The sequence below is a fragment of the Electrophorus electricus genome, chromosome 20, assembly GCF_013358815.1.
Source record: "Electrophorus electricus isolate fEleEle1 chromosome 20, fEleEle1.pri, whole genome shotgun sequence".
Classification (NCBI taxonomy): domain Eukaryota; kingdom Metazoa; phylum Chordata; class Actinopteri; order Gymnotiformes; family Gymnotidae; genus Electrophorus; species Electrophorus electricus.
In genome coordinates, this window is record NC_049554.1 from 123408 (window position 1) to 145587 (window position 22180).

Genomic DNA, 22180 nt, shown 5'->3' on the forward strand with positions numbered 1-22180 from the left:
GAAGAAAGCATTAACCTCTGTGTAAGCTGGAGGACAAAGTCCAGAACTGCCCTCGTGTCTATTCACACAGTGACGATGAGAAGAAGGTGGCTGCCAAGACAGGAATGGGTATGTATGTTGATGAGAAAGAGTCTGTTAAATATCCAAGAGACAGAGGTAAAGAGAATGTGTATGTGTGATTTTCAGAGTAGTATGTGGAATCATGGCTGCTGTCTGGCTGTGTTGCTCTGCTTTGACTCCTCTAACTTTAATCATTACCTCACTCAGGTGTACAAATCACATACCTCATGATTAACCAGGAGATCTCTGCCTTCTCTATCCAGCCACACTCACCATCTGCCCTGGTGGTATGATTTTGGTGTCAGACCATAAACCCAGTTCTGCAACAAGCTACTCAACCCCATTCCAATTTAGCCCTGTGGAATTGCTTAGAATCCCACTGTACTCACCTTCTTCAGTTTTAACTGTATTGTCTTCTTCAGTTGAATACACCAGCCCCTGTTAAAACTTACAGCTTCAGGCATTAGTGTTAGACTTTAACCCAATATTTGATCAAACATTTAAAAATCACTCAATTATATGAGTAATCTAGGAACATGGCTCTCTAGCACAGACAAACTGCAAACTTGTGGCCTCCGTGCAGTGATCAGTGATAGATTACTAAGTGATTTGTGCATTTATTCAGCCTCCTCCTCCCTTCTTCTCTCAGATATCAGGGAGCTTCTCCACTCTGCCTCTTTTACTGATTCCTGTCATTTCCACAGGTTCCTCCCAAACAGCACTCAGGTGTGATTTTAGTGGATCTAGTGGAGCCTTTAATTTCTGCCACATTCAGGAATTGCTGTCTGTAATAGATCTGTCATTTCATAAAGTATTTAATTAAACATTAAACATTAATTGAATTCATTTTTTTAGTTGCTTCAACTCTCAAAGGCCTTGCTCCTCAAAACTGTTCCTGTGTGCCTTGGAAACTTTAAATCACCATCGTTATGGGCTCGTCTAAAGCCTTTTATTTTCAGTTTCAGATTAATTTTTATACATTTTATAGCAAATTAAAGTTAACAGCAAAAGCAACTTTATTAATTATGTGTTACTAGTACACCATCTGGTGTCAACCAGTGGAGGTTAGGTTCCCCTTCTGAGAGTTCCTCTCAAGGTTTCTTCCTCTTGCTCTCAGGGAGTTTTTTCACCTTAGCATGCTCATTCGGGGCCTGGACCCAGATTCACTGTATATGTAATTTCTGTAAAGCTGATGTATTTTACCAGCTGCCTACCTAGTAGACCAACTGAGGAACTAAGAAGGGAGTGCCGGGCTGTGAAACCCCGGCAGATTCTAAATAGTGTCCATAACAGTTTCCTCTGTATAGTCCTTCTTTAAATGTTGTATGTGATACTCATATAAAGCTGTAAACTGAAAGACAACCATAACATTGTACGGCCTCACTGCATTGGTTACCTCAGGAACTTTGCAGTAAACACAGGTAACATGTATATTCATGAGAAAAAGTAATTTAATTGCAGTTTTGCCCACTGAGAGAACTGCAGCAGCATATGAGGACATACTGTCTTAGCATATTGTCTCTGATTACTATGAGCTGGCATAACTTTATACAGTTCTAAGTGGAGGTGCATAGGTAAGATATGGGGCCCCAGATAGTCTAGACAGTTGGTTAATTAGAAACAAGGTAGTGTCTCTTCCTGCAAAATGATGGAATTACAATGAAAAGACAACCTGCTTGAATGTGAATAGAACAGGGGAAAACACAGATTAACCTGATGGAGCTGCATGCTGACCACTGGCAGATCTACTGTACTATTCATGTGTTGTTCATCTTTTCAGTTCAAACCACATCTTTCTCTTTTTTGCATGCTGCTTTGGAGATGATGCTAACACTTGCCTAGATGTGCTCATTGGTGACAAAGCATCTAAGATGATGACAGAAAACATCCCAGTGCCACCAGTAGATTAACTGATGTTGCCAGATCCATCCAGCTGCTCCATCTACTCCAGCGGTTGAAGATACTGTTCTGCCACCCTTGCCCACTGGAGTAGCTGAGACTCCTCCATCGATACTGAAATGGCTACTTGGACTAAACAAAATGTAATAAAGCATGGATTGTTTATTTGCAGGGCTGGCCTAGAAGGATGAATTTCCTCTTGAATCTTGGTCTTCACAAGGTTTCTTCCTTAGTTCCCCCAGGGATTTTTTTCCTTGCTGATGGCTTGCTCATTAGGGATCTGGACATTTTACATTTGTAAAGCTGCTTTGTGACAAGTTGTGTTGTAAAAAGCACTATATAAATAAACGACTTGACAACCAAGCCCTTCCTGAACTCCAAGGTTGTGTTTGCTATTTCAAGAAAATAATTGTTTTAGCCAACTACTTCACAGTATCTGGAGCCTAACTAGATTAATTTATAGTACACAAATGTTAAGTACTTCCTCTCTTACCTTCCAAACAGGCTAAATTATATTGCTACCTCATCTAGGCTACGTTATCTTGCTGTTTCTTCAATGGCAGAAAATTGAATATTTTGAGTCCCTTTATCTCAATAATATTGTCTCATTTTTCTAGTAATGTTTGCCTGTGGAATTTTAGTAGAAACATCTGACAAAGTTGGTACATCAATGAAATGTAACTTCCAAGCAATACAATTTTATGATGGTCTCTAAAATGCAACTATGACAGCACCATATTTCTCCCACCTAGTTAAGGTGGAAATTGATTTTTAAAATGTCAGAGGCTGAACTTTGTGTAGCTGATTCATACTGAAGTAAAGTCAGTTTACTGTTATCGAATATGTTGAAGGTCAGTAAAATGTATGACAAATCAGGATGTATCTGTAGACAACTGAGTTCAATTTTAAAAGTTTTAATTTTGAATAAAATTCGTGGGTTTTTTTCTTTCAGAACTACCCATCTACTACCGGAGCTAGGCATGAAGGTTATGATGTGAATATTCCATTACCAGTAGTCACCAGTAGTGGGAGCTGTTATTTTTGGAGTAAATTAGCAATAAAACGTCCTTATGAATCTTCTGTTTTAGCATGTTCCCTTGGATGCTGGAAATGGGAGTGGAGTAGATTGTCTGCAGAGATTACACAGGAAGCCAGTGCCAATTCTGCCAATCTACTCCTGCTCTTGGCCTGGCAATGAAAGATCTGTAGTACCCACTAATACCCATCACTGTGCTGTATGTACAGCCCAACAGAGCTACTGACCAGACTGCTCACATCATGTGATATTCTCATCATTTAAAAAACTCAAACCTAGACCTCTGAGAGCAGGCAGTGTGTTTCTGCCTGGTAAGACACATGCTGCAGGTGAAGACACTACTCAGTCAGCAGTCAAGTCTTTATCTGTCCCTGATAGAATTTGGCCACCTTCATCAGAAATTCTCACAATGTAAAATTTACCTAAAATTACTTTGTAATTTGCCTCTTTAATAAACATTTACTTATGTTTCTGACTTTATAATGATGTGAAACCAGAAACATCTACTGAATCAAACAGAAGAGAAATACATCCATTACAGTGCTGATAGGTTAATGGACTGTTTTAACACCAAATCCTGCTGGAAATTGAAAGGACTGACTGGAACCACCAACTGTTAAGGCCATAGCAGATTTGTTAGAGTGTATACACTACACAGGATAAAAAGAAGAGACACTCATTACTGCACCTACTTGAGTTGAGCACATTTGACAAAAACCATTCTATTCAACAGAAGCACTAATTTTTAATAAGATTATTCTGTAAAGTTAAAAACATGCATCCATATAATTTTATATAAAGATATGTAAGCATAAGCAATAGGCTGATATAATCAGATATTGTGGTATAGACTGGAACAAATGAAAGTTTAGCTTTGTTTTTATTATTTTATAAAAGCAAAAAAAAAACAAATCACATGTAACTATGACATAACAGGATTACAAAAGCTGTATGGTTTCAAGGTTATGAAATAACAGTACTCTTTAAACTACAGTATACCAAGCATCTACAGGTAATTTTTCAAAATAAGTCTAAAGTTAAACAATTACAACAGTGCTCAAAAGACAGCAAAACTACAGTAAAATGTAACTGATCTGCACTTTAGAGATCTAAATATATTTTATATATACACACACAATTGCATACTGCAGTCTAACCCAGCACTCATATCTACCATGTAAATAAAATAGAATTTACAATCAAATCACACTCTACTAGAGATCCTTTTTAAGAACCTTAGGATGTGGACTCTAGAATGAGGATAAACCTCAGACCTGCCTTGGCCTGGTTCGGTATTAATGCTGCACCATGGGCCCTGTGTTGTGTGTGTTCGTGAATCATTGACACTTTACAAACTGTAGTATGACAGACTTTGACCCCCTGTCCCAGTGCTGCAGCCTTAAAAGCAAGCAAGCCATTGTATAACTGCACCACAAACACACTGCTACATGCTGCACACAGTATGTTTCCTTTAAACCACCCACCCACACACAGGCAACATGTACATGTACACACACACACACACACACACACACACACACACACACACCCCAAAGAACCTCTTGGGTGAAGCAAGTGTGTATTTGTGTTTGAGTGTGGGACAAAAGGAAGGTTTACCTGTGTGTGTGTGTGTGTGTGTGTGTGTGTGTGTTTGTTGTTCTGTTATGCATGTAGGACTGGGATATGATGGGTCTGTCTGTGTGTGTCTCTCTGTGTGTGTGTGTGTGTGTTAGTGCTACTGTGCATGCAGGGCGGGGGGCAAATGAACGTTTGCTCCAGGAGGTATCGGCCAGGCGTCATGTCCCTGGTGTGTTTGTAGGAGGTGGTAAAGCTGCTTAAGCTGGGTGACAATGTTGTCTTTAATATCAGGGACAGAGATCTGCAGGCGCACACTACCACTGTCAAAAGAACGCGTACCGTCACCTGAAAACATCTCACTAATGATCCGGGCCACTACTGGGATCACCTACACATGCAAAGAGAAATACATTATTATTATGATCATCTTTACTTTGACTCATTACAATCACATGCAAATTAATACACCTGTTGACATTAAATGTACATTACGATAATATACAAATGCAAAGAAAGCTCAATATATTAGCATCAATACCATCTTATTATCACCAATAATAGTTTCACTTGTGTGTGGATAAAGGGTAATGATGCTTTTTGTCTGTATGCATGCATGCATTAAACTTACTTGTACCATGATAAGTTTCCTCTCCCTGGACCGTCCATCTGGCCACTCCTCCCCGAAACACAGGTGAATATCAAACTGAGGCAGGACAGGAGACTGACCCCGGTGGTGCGCTATCACACCTACACACACACACGCATGTCTACCACACTACATATGTACTCAGCACTCAGGGTAAAAAACATGAATAACTGCAGTGTGTGTTTATAAATGTTTATATGCTCAATATACAACATACAGACAGTATGTTCTCATCTGCTAACTTGTAGGAGTTCAGCCTATCTAAACCAGTTCAGGATGAGGGCACTGACCGCTGAGGAAAGTCTCCAAGCAGAAGAGTTTGACTTTGCGTTGGCGTTCGATGACATTCGGGGCATTGGGGTTTGGGGCGCAAGGCCCAGACCAGTACACCTTACACTGGCACAGTCTGATGGCGTAGATATCATGTCCGCTAACCTCCAGGATCAGGCCACGGTCCATGACATCTAGCAGGCGGTTGGTGAAGATGCGCTGCTTATCATTACTGATGTGCTCAGTGGAAGGAAAGCGCAGCTGCTCCAGGCTGACTGGACCAAACAGCTCCTCCTGGTTCACCATGGGGCCCAGGTCTCCATAGAAGAGCCGACACCCCTGCGGGTTACTCACAGTAACAGCAGGACACACCTCCTTCCCACGGTAGTAAAACTGCACCTCCAGATCAGTCACTGAGATACACACATTTGCACACACAGACACATAAAAGATGCTATTAAATGCAGCCTCTGCCTCTGGGTGTCTAGTTAAGACACCAATATTTTTATGGTTTTACATGTTCAGAAAAGGCATGTGTACATATGCATATGAGTGTGAATGTGAGTGGGAGTGCATCTATGTGAGTATGAGACATATGTATATGTTAGGAGGCTCATTCACTGGGCAGAGAACTGATCCAGGTCTCTGGTGTGGTGACAAGCACATCTGATATGGGCTGTGTCTCCAGGCTGGCAGGGGGCTGGATGTCCATGGGTGGAGGGGTCATCTCCACATCCAGCGGCTCCTTCTTAGGCCACACCTCGGGGGCAGATGGAGGGCAGCTGGGGGGTTGCATAGGGGAAACAGAGCCAGGGGGGGTCCACACTGGAGCCGCCAGCGGAGAATTGCTTACTGTTACAAACATACCCACAAACACAGAATATAGTGTAGAAAGTTCCAAAAGGGATTCGGGTGTATTTAAGTGTGTGTGTGTGTGAGAGAGAGACACTAACCTGGAGGGTGGTAGGGAGGTGGTGGAGGTTCTGGTGTATCAGGAACATCATCCTCCTCACCGTCAGAGTCATAGCCAGGAGCAGAGCCTGTGGAGCCTCGAAGAGAGACAGGGACAAACATGAGTACTACCCATCATTTGCACACAATGCTGAGTTTGTGCATGTATACGTGCACATACGCGCATGTGTGTAGTACCGGGGTTACTAATGGGTGGGGGGATGTCGCACACGTCATAGATCTTCAGTGGGTTCATGGGCACCTCCTTGGTCCCGTCATAGATGAGATTGAACTCACGACTCTTATTGAGAGCACAGCGGAGCTGAGCTTTCCACTTGGCTGGGTCAGGCTCATCCACCCCCTCCTGGAACTTCCCTGTTTCTACAGCCCAAGCCTGAGACACACATACACACACACACACACATTCACTCAAAGTCCATGTGATTTTAGCCCCTGCCAGACAGATGTCTTTGCACTTGTGGATGATGTGTGGTTGCCATAGCAACAGGACTCACCTTGAAGATTGTGTTCTCCTCATCCTGCTGTGGTGTGTGTCGTGTAGCATGTTTCCACGGGATCTGGAAACGCTTGGCCTCACGGTCAAGCCACACCAGACCTGGAAATGTTCCGTTATCCACCTGAGCCACCAGCCACGGCTTCAGCCGCACACGTCGTGGGTGTCCCGACATTTCACTGGAGGGGCAGAGAGCAAGAGAGAAAAAGATGTAAAAAGAAATGGAGAAATATAAAAAGAGACTGTGTGAAAATGCGATAAGTGTGTTATGTGTACGGGCCCGATCAGTGTAGAAAATCACACGGTCATTAAATTAAATCCCAAATCAACTTTTTTTAAAGGCTGCGATTATGCTGCATTACCAAGGAGTAAACATTTCCATTGCATGTACATTTTACTTACAAGAAAAACGTCGCAAATTATGGCTGAGAAATAAAAGCGAACGACACTGTAGGACAAACAAGACTGTTTTTGTCAAACGTATGGCGTCGCGTCACCGAAACCTAAGCGCTGCGGATCGAACACAATTTAAGACGTTGAAATCACCAAATAAATGGGTTTAATATCTTTAAAAGCATATTTCGGTTTGCTCGCAAACAAACAATTTATAACCACAGAACGCTGCGGCTGCACCAAACTTACCTGCTCTACCCAGCTGACCAGGAAGCAGTGACAATGTTTTTACCGGGAAAATGTTACAGTTGGCTTTATCGAAAAATGAAATACACCTTTGTCTGCGATTTTGGATTTTTGTGAGATTAACAGAATGGAAAAACAAGAACACAACTTCGTAGTGGAGAAGTAGTTAGAATATCCGCCTTCAACCTCTAATCATTGTTTGTCGCCTTCCCGAAACTCAGGTGGGCAACACCGATGACGACACATGCGTTTCATTTCGTCACAGGCACACCTTTACCGAATTCGTGTGCCGGGAAATAATTCTGCGGCTAAATCATTGTAGATTCATCCTTGAGCTAATTTTGTTCTGTAATAATCCTGTTTCGCGAAAGATCTTAGAACACTCAACATGTAGCCTATAAAGGAAAATTAAGAAAAGCTTGTCACCTAGCTCTGTATCTTAAAATAGTCTAATATGCTTTCGCCCGGACAAAAATGGATAGTACTATGCTTTGTTTTACATTGTTTTTTTCATAAACGAACGACACTGGATAAGAGTAGTTATTAGTTACCAAGCCCTAAGGTCGTCCACATGAGGTTGCACAAGCCAAAAAGTTGTTTTTAATCGATTGTGTCGCCACGCCCTTGAGCCATCTTGGGCGAGCGTGCGCAGGGCCGTCGCAGCAAATAGTGAATATTTTATTTATACAGTTGTCTTATGCCGAAAACAGATTCTAAATATCAGTGCATAAGCATTGACTTTAACACTAATGTCACTAAGACAACTTAAATATTATTTCTGAAAGTACAGTATTTATGATCTAAAAAGCATTATTTAAAAATCATATAATTCCATAATTGAATCTATAAATTCCCACTCTCAAATGCAGTCAGTTACACATTTTTTTCTTTCTTGTCGTGTAGTATTTGTAGCCTTAGTAGAGTCTACAGCTACAGAGTCTACAGTCTATAGAGGCAGAGTTATGTCTCTGTGCTGCATTTTGTAAACATCCTGAAAAGTGAGAAGAAAATGAAAGAAATTGCATCAGTTCTCATAGCCTGAGTACTTTCATTTCAGTGGGAGGTTGGGTGTACTGGCTAAATAGCCTGATCTGATGGTGTGGAGCTCATTTTAGGTTTACAGGCAGTGAAGGAGTACAGATTGGGTGGGGTGTACAGATCTTTAACTTGTGTGGTATGTATAACTCATGTGTAGGTTAATCCTCTGAAGGCTCAGAGCTGGTGGATGGATTTCAAGGGGGAGGGTTCATCTCTCCATGGTTTTTGTTGAAAACCTGGGGGAGGTCTAAACACTCTGAGTGTCACTAACAGCATGTGGTCATCCGGAATTCCTGAAATCCCTTTATTAACTTCTCCAGAGAGAGCTTACCTGCATGCACGCACTCACACAGAAATGCATATTTAAGCTTGTAGTTTCTGATTTTTTACTGCCCCAGTTTTTTTTTTAGATCCTTTTGTCAGATGTTTATATGGTATAGTGAAGTATAATTATAAGCATTTCATAAGTTTTTTTTTAAATTTTTTTATTGACAAATACATCTAATTTAAGCAAATATTTAATACTTAACACTTAATTTAATATTTAATATTTACAGTGTTAACCCTTAAAAAAAAAAAAAGATCTCTGCAATTCGCCTTGGCATGGATATCAGCTTCTGGGCAAAATCTTGACTGATGGAAACCCATTTTTGCCTAATCAGTGCTTAAAGTTGATCACAGTTTCTGTGTTTTTGTTTGTCCACCCTCTTTTTGAGGATTGACCACAGGTTCTCTATGGAATTGAGATCTGTGGCATTTCCAGGCCATGGTCTCAAAATGTCAATTTTTTGTTCACAGAGCCACTTGGTTATCTCTTTTGCCTTGTGACAGGGTACTCCATCATGCTGGAAAAGCACTGTTTATCACCAATTTGCTCTTGGAAGATGTTTTGATACCATTTCTTATTCATGGCAGTGTTCTTAGGCAACATTTTGAGCAAACCCACTCCCTTGGATGAGAAGCAACCCCACACATGAATGGTCTCAGGATGCTTCACTGTTGGCATGACACAGGACGTATGGTAGTGCTCACCTTTTTTTATGCAGACAATCATTTCTCCAGATGTCCCAAACAGTCTGAAAGGGGGCTTCATCAGAGAAAATAACTTTACTCCAGTCCTCTCCAGTCAAATCCCTATACTTATGGCAGAATGTCAGTCTATCCTTGATGTTTTTATTGGAGAGAAGTGGCTTCTTTCACATATTTGCCAGATGAGATGTCAGTGTGTCTCCACCTCTGGTCCGTGTCCCATGAGAAGCGGAAGCCGCAGGTTGGTGTGAGTTGGAGGTTGTGGCTGACAACAATCAGTTATAGGGTTAAGCCTTTCTTGTTTTGTTAACCTCTATTTTAGTGGAGTAGTTGTTTGTCAGTTGACAAATATAGTTGGGAGCATGTTCATAGGTGGAGGAACCATGATGGAATTGTTCTTGTTGTAGTCAGGTTGTTATTATTGGAGAGACAATTTGTATCGCCACGAGGAACATAACATATTTTGTGTGGTTTGGTGAAGAACAGTTTGAGTTCAACTAAAGCTTGAAGATTTGCAGAGCCTGTGGTTTCCTTTCTTTTCCCATTTTTGAGTTAATGTGACGCCTTGAGAACTCATTGATGTTTGAAGGCATGGACGTGCAAAATAAACGCCTGTAATCAAGAACGCCTTCTGTTCGTGACTTAACTGGAGAGGAGCGAGAGGAAGCTACACAGGTGATATGGGACGTTGGGTGTGCTGCGTAGGGTAACTCAGGGGGTTAACAGAATTCCAGCACTTTGCTCCTTTTGTCTCCAGGAGAAGATGAGACGTCCAGCTGCTTGTCCACTACCCTGTTTCTGCTGGTGTTGACTGGCATCATGGTCTTTAGAGGATTCTGCATGTTCTACATATCAACCGAAACTGTCAGTATTAGCCTTATAGTGCTCACCTGTATACATCTCATTTTCTTATAACACATCTCTGCATACTGATGCACCCCATTTATGTAGATTTAGCGTTTCTGATATCACCCACCCAGAGTGCTACATAACTTGATGACCAGAAATATAAAACAAGACTGATGAGCAGGAGCACATTCAGTAGTTCACTCTCCAAATTTTGTGTTTGTATATTTAAAAGCATATGAACAATAAGATCTACAATAAAAAATGTAAGTTTGAATAAATGTTCAACATAACCTGTGCTACCATGTACCCTATTTTATCTCTCCCTATCTGTGTGTTTGTGTGTGTGTGTGTGTGTGGCAGGCAGCAACCTTCTATGTTAGAAAGAGCTTGTGTTCTAAGCTAACTGTGAAACTGTTGTGTCCCTACCTGCAACCAGCAGTGAGCTGGATACAACAAAACAGCAAAATCTAATCAGCTGGCAGTACAAATTCGAAAGTTCTGAGATGCAGCAAAGCAGCAGGAGGTGTTACGGCACAGCAGATGAGTAATGCGCAGCACTGAAAGAGAGCATCTGTGGGCTTAATATAGGGAGAGGGAACTAACAAGGAACAGGGGAATCTGATCAGTACTCGGGACTCTGTGAACAGTACAGGTGCAGTGTATGTACGCGTGTGTCAGTGGGCGTGTCTCTGAAGTGGGGTGCCTGGTAGACCGTGACAGGTTTATTTTTCTCACATAAACTGTATGGGATTTGTTACGTAGACTTCTATTACATGAGTTATCCTTTTGCTATGGTACAGAATTTCTCCCGGACAGCCCTCAAACACACATATTTCCAAAAATGTGTAACGTTGCACGATTACGATGCAAACGCACACGCTGAGAAGAGCAAGATTTATTAAGGTCAAATCCATAATCAGAGTCATAGTCACAGTCCAGCAATACATAGTAAACAAAAGAGACAGACACACGATAACAGAATAGGGAAACAGGCTACAATAAGGAACACAAACTATACAAACAGGGTAAGAAAAATGGGCAGAGCAAACACAATAGGGCTTAGTATATTCAACTACATATAACACAGAGGCATGGATTAACAATGGCAGGCAGCACAAACAAGATAGAGGCATAGAATCACAAAGACCAGCAAACTAACAGGGAAAAACGCAGGGTTAAATACACAGGGTAATGAGCACTAACAATGCACAGGAGATACAAATGAGGTGAAAACCAAAACAGGGACTGGAACAAGAATGGAGAAAATGAGATAGTGACATGAGACAGGGAAACCATGGAGACAAGGATACAAAGAGGGGTCAACCATGACATGACGCACAGAATCCAGCAAAGCCTTTTATTCCATCATGTTCTTACACATACTATAACAGGGCAATCACATTTCGGAGTGTACAGGTAAATGGAGTGCATAGGTAATTTGTCCAGGTCTGCAGGAACCACACATGGTGTCTTCAATGACACCATGTCTCATCCTGCGTGTTTTAAAGTAAGCAGTAAGCGGTTCACCAGCACTCTGAAATACAAAGGACATTCTAAACATTACAAAGCATGATGACACTGTCACCATGGCAACAGCTTGTTCTGACCTGTCAAACAGGACAGACTGGTCCAGTCTCCATCACCAAACCAACCAAACCAGGAGGAGCAGTGTGACTCTCCTTATGTACACACAGAGGGATGGTCCATTAATGACATCATCAGAGAGCACATGAGGCAGGCCTCAGGTTAGCCAACATGTAACATCATGACTGAAAAGAAAACATTATTCAAGATTTCCCATGACTTCAACAGCTCATATGTATCTCTAGTTCCACTTGTTCTTGTTAGTGTTGCGTATAGAGCAGTCATTCAGATTACTACATAAATTGAAATGATCTTTGCCACTGAAACCCTCAAATTACCAAACACCTCCAACAAAACCCCTATCAAAAACAAGGTGTCTTGCAACAATCAAGTTTAATTATACAGAAAAAGAGTACTGATTAAAACATACATGAATAGTTGGCCATTTGAATGAGCCTGGTTGATGATGCTGGGTGATGAAAGAAGGAACTCCGTAGTCTCCAGATTCCTAACTGAAATTAAAGCATTAAGATGCGCTGTTGGTTCACCGTGGCGCATGCTGAAATCCATAGAATTCCACATTCATTAGGAAGGGAAGTTCTGGGTTACGTCATATTTCAATGCTACACAACATACTGGAAACGTTGTTACTAATAGTTAATAACACCACCACCTAAGCAAAGCTGAAACTATACAGAGAACGTTAAGGTATCCCGACTAAACAAAGTGTCGTTAAAACCGAATGGTCATGCTGCCATGACAACACATATTTGCGTTGATTTGGCTTTTATTATATGGTGAGTCCTTGGATACCTGTGACTAACTGGAGGGTGTGGAAGAAAGTTGACAGACATTCCAATACATAATGTTTCAGGTACTCAGGAGGAGCTGAATGTTTAACCTCACCTTCGCAGACGGTGGGAGGGTGAGAGGAGGTGACGGCAAGTGGCCATTTTCTCCAGATGAGTTTACACAAATCAGCGAGTCCTGCGTATTCATCTGCCGACCTACCGAAAGCGCCATCAAGCCACAGGGCACTGCTCGAAATTAAACATCTCATCTAACAATGAGACTTTAAGCTGTGTTAATAGTTCTGGCTAAACTAAACAGGTGACAGTAATATGAAGAAAGGCTCTCTAAACTTTTTGAACCGAAAGAGTACATCTCTTTTCGACACCAATGTTCAAATTAAGGACATAGGTAAGATTTTTGTGATTACCTATTAACTGTAGAATGTTTTTCGATCACTGTAATAAGTGACTAATAAAATGAGCCATATGGGTATGTGGGACCTTTGCACTTGACTGTGATAGGCAACAGTGAATATTGTTTAGGTTGAGGCTGACGGGAACATGGCTCTTAGTCCGAATTTTTAGGTTTACCATGTATGACCTAATTTTTCTATTACACATGATAAATATGTGTGGTTTGGAGTGCACCGTCAGTGTAAAAAAAGAACAACGTATTAAAAATACCAACTATTAAAATACCACTAAAAAGTTAAATAAATGTATAGCTTTTCTACAACTGGTTCTAATACTACAGTCTGTTGTAATAGGAACTTAAAAACAGGGCTACTCGTTTTAAATGTTTATTCGACTTTCATTTTTGCACGGGAAACAGTAAAATATTGACAGTTTATTAAAGATTTTTTAAGAAAAACATGCTAATTTTGAGGCCTAATTTTTGAATGACAAATTCGCTAAGAAAAGCGTGCACTGTTAAAGACAAATCTAGGCCTATTCTAAAATCTCAAATGTTCTAAATTGCGGAATGGATTTTAAAAATATGTGAAACCACAGGTGAAAACACAAGATGTCGACACCCTCTTTAGTGCTACGTGATATACACAATCTGAGTAAGAAATTCCAGGCCTTTGAGAAGTGTGTTCTTAGGGTAAACATTTTGAGTGACAACGGGTAATTTTGTAAACCACTATTCATATGTCAGAAAGCTTTTAGAGTTAACGTATAGTGATCATGAAATCATTAGGCTGTGAGACAGAAATGGAGTGTCAGAAAGGGCTGCTTCTCTCTAAATCACAATCACTCATAACCATGATTTTCAGTGGCTATTAATCTGTACCTAGATATTGGAAGTGTGTACATACAGTCTTGTGACATTTGTGTGCAGAACATTGCAGTACAGTTGCTTACATCTACAGTGGGTTAGAGTTATTAGAACTTGCACCTGCCTCTATCTCTATTTCGGTGGTAAGAATCACAGCAATAGCTTGTTACAGACTCAATCCCTTTCATGCTAAGGCACAGCTCACACCTCTGGTTATAGAACAAATAAAACTTCTCTCACTAGTCTTCACTGATCTACCACTGGACTGTTGCTGGTTTGGTGCTGGTCTTGTTACGGTTGGTCCTGGTGTGCCACTGGCATATTGATAAGGTGCAGGGGAAGTGACCTTTCTGTAAAGCACAATTTAAATCTTGTTTAAAAAGTGGTAAAATTTCTAACTGAGTGCTTCCTATAATAACACATGTAAGATGGTGCAGTTTGTGTGTGTGGTATGTCAGTGACTCTGTAATTTTAATGTTTACACTATCTAACTGTACTGATAATGGAGATTCTCAACTAAACAAGCTTTTAACAAAGGCACCCGAAGCCCTCTATCAGTGCGCAGGAAATAAGCCTACCTTGAATTGATAAACAAACAGTAATCCTGTTTAAGACAAATTAAGAAGGCAGCCAGTGAGTTTAAGTTATGCTATGATGTGAGATATTTCAGACGTTCAGTGCTCAACAGGAAAGGATATTCAGTTCATCAGCTTCATTTCTTTGCTTCTGGAGCTTTTAAGATGGGAAGCACCTCATGAACCCTGATTGTAACTCAACTGCCCTTTCACTTATTCACTCACACAAGCGCTTAGAGGGCTGAAGATTTTTGTGTGTATCACTGAAGGAGAAGAAAAAATATTTCTTGTTAATATAGATAAATTATAGTCAGCCATACTTGTTTCTTCAGTGTTTTATTTTTACATTCTATGTCATCACAACAAAGCATTTAGCAAATGAAATCTTTTTCCTTAAATAGGCGGTCAATGACTAAATTTAAAGAGATTAATTTAAAACCTATATTTAAAAGGGGACAGTGGTAAGAGTGGGAAGTAGAACATATACCCGAAAGGGGTTAATTTGAGATTAAACACTTTTGTTTTATTTAACTTCATGACTTGTAGTTTTAATTTGGGAAGTGTTATTAGCCAAAGTAACTTTTAATATGGAAATAATTATTATGGAAAACTGTACATAAATATATGTATAATAAATGTGAATAAAACACTTTGACTGCAGTAGATACTGTTTATTATGGAGTTAACATCATTGGCAGAATATAATCCAGGTGCTCTCACTTTACTCCAATGTTATTGTTATGGAAGGAATACTTGAAATCTTTTTGTGGGCTCATAATATTTAACATGCTTTGTATTGATTCTGATTGCTTTATTTGAAACTAACTGCAGCTGCTATGTGTTTTTCAGATAACTTGGACCTGGTGCTGGACTCAAACACTATCCCAGAGTCCGGCACAGCCAAAGTCCGGGCAAGACCCACAGTCAAACATGTCAGTCTGGTAAGATGTGGTAACATGTCAGCTTTAGCACTGCAAGAGCCAGTATCCAAAATAATGTAATCTATTTTGGATTGACTAAATGAAACAATCAGACTGCTGTACTTTATTTAAAATGCAAATCAAAATCAGATCAGATAACTGAACTTATGCACAGCACTTTCATATTTGCTTCTAGTACCCACTGATTCTGAGATATCGAATATTTAAGGCAAGAGCAGGAATTAGCAATTCACCTCTTTTTGAGCCAGTCCTATGCAGACACTACCATAGTCATTAACATATTTACTGTACAGAAGAGCTTGATTCAAGTATGTTAGATTAATTTTAGAATTCGATTTTGTACTGCATAGTCCAGGATCAGGATTCTCTGCACAACTGTTTAGATAAGCATGTATAGCTCCAATCCTGGAAACAGATGAATTCAGCAGTTTGCTATATCCCTGCTCAAGCACACCTGCTTTAGATATAAATCCACTTATTAGATTTAACTGGTCCACAGCCTTGATGATCATGTGCACGGTACAGGTAAACTCAATTCATCTGTTGTAGTAAGTGTTGTATACTACAGTGTTTGGCCCTTTGACTTCTAAGTACTTTTACATCAAGGGAAAATAAAATGAATGAACACATAAATACTTTAGCATGGGCTGTGTGTGCAGAGCTAAAAGAAAACTGATAGTGAGATACAACTAGAGTATTCATGTGAGGATATGATATAACACAGAAGAATGAGGATTAACTTGACTAAGTATTAGCTCAGCCTAGAACATGCATCCCAACGCATTCACTTAAGCACATTCATCTTAGCCCATTTATGTACCCTTTAGCTCATATACACACAAACACCTACAACCTTTGGCTTATAATCAAGGCTCATCCTGTTGTGTGTGAGAGAGAGATGCAGAATGAAGAGAAGAAAAGGTATAGGTCATTTACAAGACACGTTTATCCAAATAAACTTTTAGCTATGACTGAGTACAATTTGAGCAATTGAAGGTTAAGGGTCTTGCTCATGGGCCCATCAGTGGGAACTTGGTGGTGGGACTTGAAATGGCAACCTTCCAATTACTAGTTGAGGTCCCTAACCACTGTCTCTGTCAGGAGTAGTAGGAAAATAATCTACTTTCATTACGCAGGCTAGTGTGAACATTCCTCACATTTTAACACTAAAAAATTAAATGTCCATAGCAACAGTGAGAAATGTGCACCTGCCTGATCTGTGACAAGTATGGCTAACTCATAGTACAGAGCTAAAATTCCATCTACTCACCTGTAGTGTGTGTGTGTGTGTGTGTGTGTGTGTGTGTGTGTGTGTGTGTGTGTGTGTGTGTGTGTGTGTGTGTGTGTGTGTGTGTGTGTGTGTGTGTGTCCCACTTTTACTCTATACTACAATACATTTTGGGGATTTCTGGACACAGTAAGATGGGGTAACAATCATTAATGATACCGATCATTAATAAACACAGTTTTGATTTGCACCCATAATTAATGTATCTTGGAATAAATACACACATACTGTATGTACGATACTGTAGTATAGAGTTAACACACATGTATGATCCCTAATGAGCAAGCCAAGGGCTTTGGCAGTGTCAAGCAGTACTATTTGTACTAATACATTTGCTGATTCTCAGTCTGGCAGTAGGAGATCTGTGCTGCCTTCTGGCTCTTTTTGTACATCCACGTTGGAAGTCCGGTTTGTATACCAGGGGCATGAGCATTTTGACTAAACCTGGTGGGCATGCTATGATTCTATCATTACCTGCTCATGCTTAGACACACCAAAAAGTCTAAGCATGAATGTAGTCCTAGCAGACACTGAAAAGGTCTCACTGTAGCTAATTCTGCAGAACTTTCTGAGCTGTGTTTCCTAAAAGCAGAAAAAATTGGAAAATTCCACTGAGCTGCAGCCTGACAGATTCTGTTTGAATCCTTATAGTAGCATCTGTGTGATTAGATTTGAGATTGTTTTGAATACAGTTGCTTTGTTTGGGGTTACAGTTGCTTTTGCAGAGGTTATGCTGAACACACATTACTGACTACACCCTCCCTCTCTCTTACACTCACCCACTGCAGACTGCATTCTCTGTTTCTCTCTTACACACACACACACACACACACACACACACACACACACACACACACACACACACACACACACACACACACACACACGGTTTGTCCTGATCACATGCTGTCAAATGTTACATTGACCTAGACGATACTAAAATTAAGACTACTTTGAAGTAAACTATAATGTTATTGAATAGTGACAAAAAAACTACAAAATGTCTACCATTCTTTTCAAAACAGTTTGCTGCTAAGACACACAAGTAATTACAAACATAGGCATATTGTGAGTGGGGGGAAAGGTGTTTCCTTCAGCCTGCCCCAGGGCCGCAGTTCTGATTTTCTGTCACAGTTCTCAGCAAAAAAGGGTGTGGGCCAGTGTGTGTTGAGCTTAGACCCTGCAGCTGATAAACCTCATGCAGTGGAAAGCTTTAGGAACTGGTTGGTTCAGTGCACCTCGAGGGAGCTCCAGTGAGGCGTGTCAGTGTTCCAGCCAGACAGGCATCCAACCGAGAGGCACAGCAGAGACACACCTGCTTACAGCATAGTTCCACACACCACAGCCATACAGAACAGCCACAAAGCAGACAGAACACAGCTACTGCACCCCTGCCTCACGGTTGAGCCCTGTTCACTGAGCACTGAGGCAGGCACTCCCACTTCCCCACAATGCAAGTAGAAAGTGTGTGGTAGCTCAGTGGGTAAGGCACTTGACTTGTAATTGGAAGGTTGCTGGTTCAAGCCCTGCTGCTGCCTAGTTGTCAGTTTTGGTCCCCTGAGCAAGGCCCTTAACCCTCAATTGCTCAAGGTGTACTCAGTCATAACTGTAAGTTGCTTTAGATAAAAGTGTCAGCTAAATGCTACAAATGTAAAGTGCTTGTGACATTTTTCTGTTTGTTCTCTTGTCAGTATGGAGATAGTATAGTGGGATTCGCAGTTCCCACCCCTAAAGTTCCTGTTCTGCCTCCTGTCAGTGAACCCCAGAGTAAACATACAGGTGAGTCCACACAGAACATACAGCACAGACAGTACACACACAAAAAACACAGCCTTCATCTCACTGTTGTATCACTCATTGAACCAGATATAGCGGATTTCTGTTCTGATTAGTTATTAAGAATCAGCAGACTGTGAAATCATCTCAATATGATGTGGTCATCTTCAAATGTGTTAAAGTGGTTCTGACACATGCAGATCAGTAGATATTATCGAGGCAGCATAAGCTGAATAATGTATCACTGTGCATCAGCCTGACCAGAAATGAATACGCTGTATGTGTTTTTTTCCTTCATGAATAGGAAGTACTGAAAGACTCTTTAATGGAGGTTTGATTGCTGTTAGTGATCCAGAAGAGGGAGAGATTTTGATCCCACCTCCTCCCTCAGTGGCCCCACCACCTCCACCACCCCAATTCATTCCACCATCACCTCAGTATATCCCTGCTCCACAAGAATTTGTTAGGGAACCGGACCCGTCTGTAGACTTGGCTAGGCTACACCCACCCTCCATGCCTGCCCCAAAGCCACCATCACAGATTGGCTCTATAGCATCAGAGGAACTGCACCTGGCCTCGCTCAAGCCTCCACCTATGGTTCCCCCAAAACCTCCTAGTGACACCCCTAACCTAAAAGACTCGATCCCCATTAACAACAACATAAACACAGCCCAGAACATACCTCCACTTCCTCCAGGTGAGAAACCCCAGTTCTCCTTTCCCAAAACCCAGAAGACACCTCCTCCAAAGCCTGTCAGACTGTACACCGCCTCCAGCCTCGAGTTACTCCAAGCTGGACCAGCTCCGCCTGCTCCCACACCCTCAGCAACCCCAGCTTCCAGCTTCAACCCACAAACCCCGGCCAAGCTGTATAATGTGCCAAAAACAACTGTTCTCCACAGCCAATCAGACTCAGAGGCAAAGACACAGCACATCCTGCTCCTAGAGGACTCTTCTGGAAAGCCAGTTGGAGTTCATGTCAATGGGAAAAACCCTCCAGTTAAGGACCTCAATCCAGCCCAAAGCCTGGGGCCTCCAACTAAGCCAATGCGGTGCAACAGCTCAGGTCTCCAGCTGGAACAAGACCTACAGGTCCAAAGAGAGGACTTGCAGGAAACACTACCCAACCAACTTCCCATCCAAACTAAACCAAACAACCACGCGCCTTCAAAAGTAAGGATGCTACAGGAAATCCCAGCCCCTATTAAAGATTCCCCCAAAACAGAAGGGTCTCCATCAGCCCAAGACATAAGACAGGTGAAGGAGCAGCAGGCGTCTTCAGGCAGAACGCGCTATAGCCCATTACTGAACAGAAAGCTACAGGTCCTGCGAGGACACGAGAGCTCTGGGGTGAAGGAGGCTGCAGCGTCTCCACTGGCCCTCCTGAAAGCTGCCAAGGAACGAGACAAGCAGCGTGCGGTGCTGTCCAGACAGAGTAGCACCCAGAGCAGCAGCTCTTCTGAGTCCACTAACTTCAGCACCCAGCCCAGTGAGACAAGACCCAACTCCTGCACAGTCTCCTCAAATGCTGCATCCTTCTCCACAGAACAGCCCAAACTGGCTGCCACGACAGACCCTGAAACTAAAGCCCAGATCACACAGTTCTCACCCATCAAGCCTGTAATGTTTCCCAATCCCCCACCCTCCATCAGCCTTCTTGGTATAGGTCCCATAAAGCAGGGTGAACCTACCTTGTCAGCATCTCTGCCAGGGCAGGTTAAGGATCATGAGAATGTTATGGGTATTCCCTTCATCCCTCCTCCACCTGAATTTGCTAACTCTCATGAAGAAGATAAAGGGCCAACCAGGACACCTACACCTGAACCACCTCTGAAGAGTGTTATTCCACCTGTAAAATCCAATTCTTTAACCAATGGCCCTTCTACTTTCCCTAAACCTGCATCATCCACAAACCCTGCACCCGTTACTGCTTCTCCCAGCACAGAATCAAAAATAAAAATGCCAGTTCAGATCAAACCAAAGCCCCCACCAACCCAGGCCCCAGTCCAACCCAAAATCCAGCCCCCTCCCCCTCCTCCAGTACAGCCCCCAACTCCACCAAAGATCCAGCCTCCAACTCCACCAAAGATCCAGCCCCCAGGCCAAACTAAAACCCAGACCCCAGCTCTACCTCCTCCACAGGCTTCCCCTGCTGTCTCTGCCAGCCATGCCACCCTGCTCAGCATCCTGCATAAGAAGATGCTAGAAATGGACCCCAAGTTCCTTCCAACCCGAGAGGCAGACCCCAGTGGAGATGACTGGAACTCACCTCTGTCTGATGATGATGGTGTGAGCAGTCCACCCCTAAAATCAGCCACCAAACCGAAGAGTTTTCCCATCCAGGGCCAAGGACTGGACATGAAAGAACTAGAGACCAAAATGGCCAAGAAAGCTCAAAACACAACTGCCAAAGCACCTGCCAGGTATATTTAGTGAGTGTATGAAGGTTAAATAAAGGAGCTTCATTTCAAAATGTTTGTATGTCTAGTAAGCTTTAATATAACATATATTAAAAATGTTTATTTTTACTCCCATTTTTTAGCAGTAAGTCAAAGCAGCAGTACGGCATGACGTTCACTGTGAGGCCTGGAACAGAACAGCCCATCACACCTTTGCCCAAAGCAGAGTGACTTCACAAGTAATTTCTGAATCTGAAACATGCTTCAGTCTCACACTCAAGCGTCTGTACCTATATAAAGTACGAGTAAGAATGAACTGACGCTTCATCTAGTCAGTTTTGGAGGCACAGATTTGGGGAAATTATGTAAAGCTTTTCAACAAAGACTATATTTTAGTGTCATTAAGACCAGCTGTAATGTTTGGTTGGGACATGTACTCATCATTCTACTGCTGAAGAGCAGGTTTGACTTATTCCGTTGCCACGTTGAACTCACCAATGTGCTTACAGTGGAACATATACGACGGATAAAACAGGACTGTGTGTCATCGGCTTCTGAAGATACTTTTGAGTCCGTTTTAGTAGGATTTTTAAATTGGACTTCACTGCCCACCTAGTGCTGGGATTTTTCTACAAAGCATGAAAAACACAGTAAATACTGACAGAGAGAATGGCAGAACCATAGGAAAGGATTAGGATTAGGCTCTGGGAACAGGTTATCAGAACGCTCTAGCCCAGTAGCGCTCTAGTGAAACAGGAGTTTTCATAGCTCTCATGGCTAATGGTAAAGCAATAATAAGACTTAAGGTTTTTTAAAGCCTTATTGGCTTGTGTTTAATCAAGAGGCAGATGAGATGCAGTTGAGATTTTTATTTTCTTGAGTTTGTCCTTAAATGATGCCTCTAGTTACTATAAAGATTTAAGAGGCTGCTAGAGAAAGCAAACCACAATATTTAAGATAAAAACATGTACACTGCATAATTAAATCACCATCAAAACACACTGTATAAATCATATCAAAACTATTCCCCTATACTTT

At 41.6% G+C, this 22180-nt stretch overlaps 2 protein-coding genes and 1 long non-coding RNA gene across 5 annotated transcripts; 1 reads left to right on the forward strand and 2 right to left on the reverse strand.

The window, feature by feature from the left end:
* Positions 1-3790: 3790 nt before the first annotated feature.
* On the reverse strand, positions 3791-7779 carry irf6 (interferon regulatory factor 6). 3 transcript variants are annotated; one of them, XM_027032369.2, is made up of 8 exons: positions 7597-7779; positions 6956-7133; positions 6639-6834; positions 6443-6529; positions 6111-6341; positions 5510-5902; positions 5202-5320; positions 3791-4961 (listed from the first exon to the last, which is right to left on the reverse strand). In XM_027032369.2, exons 2-8 carry the CDS (start codon positions 7127-7129, stop codon positions 4731-4733), a joined length of 1431 nt encoding a protein of 476 aa, XP_026888170.1. In that variant the 5' UTR covers positions 7130-7133; positions 7597-7779; the 3' UTR covers positions 3791-4730. The 3 variants fall into 3 exon arrangements, with proteins under 3 accessions (XP_026888170.1, XP_026888169.1, XP_026888171.1); XM_027032368.2 differs by having other exon boundaries at positions 6443-6538; XM_027032370.2 differs by lacking the exon at positions 3791-4961 and having other exon boundaries at positions 5269-5320; positions 5655-5902; positions 6443-6538.
* Positions 7780-11852: 4073 nt separating this feature from the next.
* On the reverse strand, positions 11853-13208 carry LOC118240394. The gene is made up of 3 exons (XR_004775398.1): positions 13000-13208; positions 12524-12605; positions 11853-12278 (listed from the first exon to the last, which is right to left on the reverse strand). It is a non-coding gene; the product is annotated as an uncharacterized LOC118240394 (long non-coding RNA).
* Positions 13209-13213: 5 nt separating this feature from the next.
* On the forward strand, positions 13214-22156 carry LOC113591747 (extensin). Its single transcript, XM_027032372.2, has 5 exons — positions 13214-13293; positions 15588-15679; positions 18659-18746; positions 19048-21166; positions 21286-22156. The coding sequence occupies exons 1-5, from the start codon at positions 13215-13217 to the stop codon at positions 21371-21373; spliced, it is 2466 nt and encodes an 821-aa protein (XP_026888173.2). The 5' UTR covers position 13214; the 3' UTR covers positions 21374-22156.
* The last annotated feature ends 24 nt before the right edge of the window (positions 22157-22180 follow it).